This window comes from Carcharhinus amblyrhynchos, chromosome 14 (genome assembly GCF_965287045.1).
Source record: "Carcharhinus amblyrhynchos chromosome 14, sCarAmb.v2.hapA, whole genome shotgun sequence".
Lineage (NCBI taxonomy): Eukaryota > Metazoa > Chordata > Chondrichthyes > Carcharhiniformes > Carcharhinidae > Carcharhinus > Carcharhinus amblyrhynchos.
Window position 1 is genome coordinate 21,246,344 of NC_137337.1, and position 6,000 is coordinate 21,252,343.

The following is a 6,000-nucleotide window of genomic DNA, read 5'->3' on the forward strand; positions in this document are numbered from 1 at the left end:
ACATAATATAGAGTTAATCTCCTTACGGATACTGCCAAACTTGTTGAGTTTTCACAGCACCCTCTGTTCTTGCTTCAGATTCCAGCATCTGCAGTATTCTGCTTATTAGGCAGCAGAGAAAGCAGAGTTAATTTTTCAAGCCCATTTGACTCTTTTTAGAGCTAAAGCGAGAAGGAGAAATGTGTTCGATATGTGTTGACCTGTAGCTGAAAGAGATTGCATCAAAATGTGGCAACTTTAAGAACAAGACCTGGTTTGGGAAGGGAAGAGAGCTTTGTATGGAGGCAATACACGTATGGGACATTTATTGCATCATAGAATCTGCATTCAGCCCATCAAGTCTGCACTGACCACAATCCCACCCAAGCCCTATCCCCATAACCCCATATATTTATCCTGCTAATCTTCCTGACACTAAGGGACAATTTAGCATGGCCAATCAAACTAACCCGCACATCTTTGGAGTGTGGGAGGAAACTGAAGCACCCGAAGGAAACCCACGCAGACATGGGGAAAATGATCAGACTCCATACAGTCACCCAAGGTTAGAATTGAACCCAGGTCCCTGGCGTTTTGAGGCAGCAGTGCTAACCACAGTGCCACAATGCCACCCTCAATGCAAACCCCTCTCTCCCTCCCAGGTAATCTGTCTTCTGTTCTTCAAGTTGCTACATTTTGTTGCAATCTGTCACAACTACAATTTAATATCTAACACATCTCTCCCTCTCTTTAACAGTCAGAGACTTAAAACATAATGTAAAGTTAATCTCCTCACAGATACTGCCAAACTTGCTGATTTCTCACAGCATCCTCTGTTCTTGCTTCAGATTCCAGCATCTGCAGTATTCTGTTTATTTTTTCATGATGCAAGTTTGTGCATACCCCATCAACCCTTTCATCTTAAATTTCCATAAGTTTATTTATTAGTATCACACGGAGGCTTACATTAACACTACAATGAAGTTACTATGAAAATCTCCAAGTGGCCACACTCCAGCGCCTGTTTGGGAACACTGAGGGAGAATTTAGCATGGCCAGTCCACCTCCATAAAAACGGGTCACCTTTTAATCTGTTTTCAGGAGTAAAGAAACCCAGTTTGTTCAGTCTTTTGCGAATTCTTTGAGTGAAGCTAGTTAATTTTAAATCTGCATTCTCTAACTCAACCCCTCCGGTCCAGGTCACATTGCTTGCCTTTTCAGCACCTTAGACAGCCTGAATCTTGTGCCCTTCAGTTGCAAATTACCACTGAGCAAACCAAATATAAAATCACTCCGACAGTCACTCAGAACACTTTATTGCCTCGTGTCTTGTGATGTTTACTCTAGTGATAAGAGACTGTCCTAATGAACACGTTACGAAACAGAAGGTGGTGATATTGTGGAACCATACCAAGAACAGAAAAAAAACTACATGATGCAGCCACATAAACTGAAACTTCTACAACCGGACATACATTTGATAGAAAAGTTTTTTTTTAGAAGATTGGTACTGTTTGAAAATAAAGCCGTTTCCAGGCAAAATTTTAACGAGTGACAGTCTCAATGTAATAAACAAGACCAAAGTGAGTTCCACACACCTATTCGATTGAAGTAAAAAGGAAAGGTACGAAATAGCTTCCCCTGGGAAAAAAAAACTGCTTGCCTGCAGTAAATCATTGCCTTGAATCTCCCTAGCAGCACAAGAGCAGTTCCACCAGAGCACATCTTCACACAACCCGGTTACTATAGCAGCGTATATTTGATTAGAACCACATCCAATCTAGTTCAATATTTAATGACTGCTGCGCTTCCCAAAGGGTGGGGGATGCTAAGGTATTAAACATCAGGATATTAAACAGCGATTCAAGCATTCCGGCGTCCTCCCTTACCTGGCATGGTGCAATTTTTTGCCTGGGTGTCGTTGGCTATTGTTGCTACCATAAGCTTCCGATTCCACCACCTTAGGTCCAGTGTGGCTTGTTGTCCAGTGTGTTTCTCGTGCTCTGTTGGAAGTGTCAAATTGGGGTGAATTAGTCTCTGATGCGGCTGGGGAGACGTCCATTTGTTAGCCCCAGCACTGCAATCCAGAACCTTTGGTCTTATTTCGGTCGAAACACCCCAACCAAGCCCGAACAATAGGCTGCCAGGGACACGTTCAAAACTTCAACCGAATATCAGATGCAATCATTCCGAACTGAACAAAATGCAATGAATGCATAACATCCTAATAACTGCAAACAATCTTCCACATGTTACCACGGCACATCAAAGTATTTACACATGCACAGGTAAATACAATACATTTTATTGTACTTTGCATTCTTCTTTTTAAAAAATCCTGAAAGAGTTAAAACGAGACTGGCATTTAAAAAGTCCTTAAAAGGGTCAATAAAGACTGGCATTGGAAAATAAATGAACAGACTTTTTTTTATATACCAAGGAAGCTACACACCAGGGATGTTTTATCAGAGAGACAATTTTATTCCAAACTTACGGGCTATTACAGTCCAATCGATTTTGGACCAACTCGTGTCACAGCAAGTTCATTACTCAGGGAGGAAGGGGAGCTGTGAACTTGCAGCGAAATCACTATAGCCTCCAACAGAGAACAAACAGACTTTTTTTGCATATAAAACGAATCAGAGGGGTTGTATGTAAAAAACACCTTAAATCATCATAACATTCCTCCCTCTATTTTTTTTTGCAAAAACAGTTTGGCAGTGATGGGTAGAAAAGTTCCGATTCCTGGAAAGGTTGCTGCTGTCACACACACACACACTCTCACACACACTCACCTAGCCTGGATAGCAGGCTGCACAAACACCAAGCCAGGAAGAGAATGCTGCAGGAGACGCCAACCTGATACAGAAACATCTCTCTCCTCCTGCGAACTTTGGTCATTTTTGCAAACGTTGACATGATTGTATTTTTCGGTCGCTTGGTCCTCGTGTCCATCGCCTCGATTTTCTTTTTGTTGAGGGGTTGGAGGGGGGAGGGGGAGGGGGTGTGGGCTTTTTTTAAAAAAAAACCTTATTTGTATTTTTTTCTCTCTCTTTTCTGGTTGCCACCCCCCTCCCTCCAGTGTGTTCAAACTCCGGCGCCAGTCCTCATTTCGTGGCTTTTGATGCAGTGTCGAGATCACATGTGAGTTGCAGGTTTCAGGGACTCGAGAGAGAGAGAGCGGCGGGGAGAGGCTGTCAGTTCGAGGACGCCAGCCGCTTTGGGTAATGACGAGAGCTCGTAATTGTCTTCAGAAAAAAAAGGGGAATTTTCACACACTGATTCATAAATCACCCTCCCAGTCTTAACGGAGAACAACTGGGAAACGGCAGAACAAAAATAAAGTCAGGTGATAAATTAAAATCCTGATTTAAAAATTTAATATAGGCAAGAAGTTGCTTTTTTGTTGTTGTTGGATGCAGTCCCAGGTCTTGTGCTGTACTCCAGGCATGTTACAACCGCTGCTTCTCTTGTGCACCCTCCTCCCCAGTCTGATCCTCAAGCGGTGTTGCCTCTCTCTCTCTTCAACTTTGATCTGGCGGCAGCTTAATCCTCTCCATCTCTGCCCCTGAACAAGGACGGGAATTAAGCAGTCCGAATGGATACATCTGAATGTCCAGCGCTGAACTTGAATTCCCGCCCTCCCCCCAGCCTCATATCCATCTATTTATCTCCACTGCCTATCTCTCTCTTGCACACACTATTGAATAGGCAGCTAGATTCAGAATGAATGGGTGAATGCACAGGATAAAAGAAAAGCCTTTCAGGAGCACAGCGATCGATCTGCTGCATGCTAGCTTTCCACACTGGCATAGGTAACCGGACCCGCCAGGAGATCCTCGATGCTTAAGATGTCAGTGGACATCAGTTGTGCTGCGGGGATAGATTTCTCCAGTAATAAGAATGAGGTCTCCCCCCCCCCCTCCTCACCCCCCTCCATCCTTTTCTCTCCAGGAGGCAATCAGCTACACCCCGTGGAGCCGCCTTTAACCGAGCTTTAACTAGTTTAACGCTGGATTCAGCAGCCACCGAAGTAAAGGTTGTACAACCTCTCTGCAATTTGTGTGTGGTGATGGGGGAAGGCATGGAGGAGAATTGCTGCTATGTGACCAGGGCATCAGGTGGAAATGTTTGCCCTGCAGTAAATATATATTTTATTAAACTGGTGATGACAGTGGAGCTTCCCCGTTAATTCATCAGATGGGGAACAAATCATTAGCCCAGAACTTGAATAGGAAAAGCTTTTTGAACATCAGGTGTTAGAAATGTCTTCGTCCAATAGGACGATACGCGCGCACCCCCCACCCCCCATACTGATGCCCACTGGTACAGATATCCCCCAATGCTGATACCCACTGGTACAGATATCACCCCAATACTGATATCCACTGGTACAGATATGCCCCAATACTGATATTCACTGGTACAGATATCCCCCAAATGCTGATATCCACTGGTACAGATATCCCCCAAATACTGATATTCACTGGTACAGATATCCCCCAAATGCTGATATCCACTGGTACAGATTTCACCCCAATACTGATATCCACTGGTACAGATATCACCCCAATATTGATACCCACTGGTATAGATATCCCCCAATACTGATAATCTCTTCAGATATCCCCCAGCGCTGATACCCGTTGGTACAGATATCCCCCAATGCTGATACCCACTGGTACAGGTATCCCCCAGTGCTGATACCCACTAGTACAGATATCCCCCCAGTACTGATATTCAGTGGTACAGATATCCCCCAAATGCTGATATCTACTGGTACAGATGTCCCCCCGATGTTGATACCCACTGGTATAGATATCCCCCAATACTGGTAGTCTCTTCAGATATCCCTCAATACTGATACCCACTGGTACAGATATCCTCCCCCCCATACCGATATCCACTGGTACAGATATCCCCTTCCCCCAGTACTGATATCCACTGGTACAGATATCCCCCAATGCTGGTACCCACTGGTACAGACATCCCCCAATACTGATACCCACTGGTACAGATACCCCCCAATGCTGATACCCACTGGTATAGATATCCACCAATACTGATACCTACTGGTACAGACATCCCTCAATACAGATACCCACTGGTACAGACATCCCTCAATACTGATACCCACTGGTACAGATACCCCCCAATACTGATACCACTGGTATAGATATCCACCAATACTGATAGCTACTGGGTCAGGGAGCCCCCAATACTGACACCTATTGGCTCAGAAACCCCAGATATCCCCTAATGCTGATACTCACTGGTGTTGTTACTCCCTAACACTGATACCCACCAGTACAGGTACCTCACTAATAATGATATCAACTGGTCTTGGTACTTACCTAATACTGATTCCTAATGTTATGGATACTTCCCTACTATTGAAATCTACTGGTACTGATATCTCACAGTTAGGGCCCTGGTCAGAATCCCAAATTACATTAGGAAGCCAGATTAGACACCAACTTTTTTTTTACTTTGGCATAAATGTGATGACAGGTTGCTTCACTCCAGGACTAATTCTGCTGACAAATTAGAGAGCTTTTATAGCAAAAACAAACTTTATTTAACAACACAGTTTAACTATACCTCTAATAAATGATGCAGCTTAACTTTTACCCATTGAACAATATTTAAACATGACAGGAAATAACTCTAATTTCCAATTTATCATCATTTCAGTTCCAAATAAGCAGCATTCTTCTTACAGATGCAAAATCACTTTAAATACAGTTTGCAACTATAAATATACTTGCAATAAGAGGTGCAGTCAGTCTTGAAGCTCTCTGAGAAACTTTATGCAGAGATCTGCTTGCAGACCTCTGACTCTAAACAAACCCCAGCCAGAACTCAAAAGCTGTTTTCTCTGCTACATACCTAACTACTCCCATTAACCACATTATCACGTGACTCTATCAATCTAAACCCACCTTCCATTCTTTAATCAAAAATCCCAGGGGACCTTTTCTTTTTATAATCACACGTCCATTAGCTCTTTCCTAAGAAATC

The 6,000-nt window shown here is 43.4% G+C and overlaps 1 protein-coding gene across 4 annotated transcripts in view; it reads right to left on the reverse strand.

Moving 5' to 3' along the window:
- The window catches only part of LOC145352475 (sodium/potassium/calcium exchanger 4-like), a 274,927-nt gene extending 271,902 nt beyond the window's left edge, over positions 1–3,025 (reverse strand). For 2 of the 4 annotated variants that reach the window (XM_080202379.1, XM_080202377.1), the window contains exons 1-2: positions 2,775–3,025; positions 1,869–1,982 (exon numbers count right to left, since the gene is read on the reverse strand). In XM_080202379.1, the coding sequence (XP_080058505.1) occupies positions 1,869–1,982; positions 2,775–2,934 (274 nt within the window). In that variant the 5' untranslated portion in view covers positions 2,935–3,025. Of the gene's footprint in view, positions 1–1,868; positions 1,983–2,473; positions 2,516–2,774 lie in introns of those variants that run through there. The other 2 variants (XM_080202380.1, XM_080202381.1) reach the window with 2 other exon arrangements.
- Positions 3,026–6,000: the final 2,975 nt, after the last annotated feature.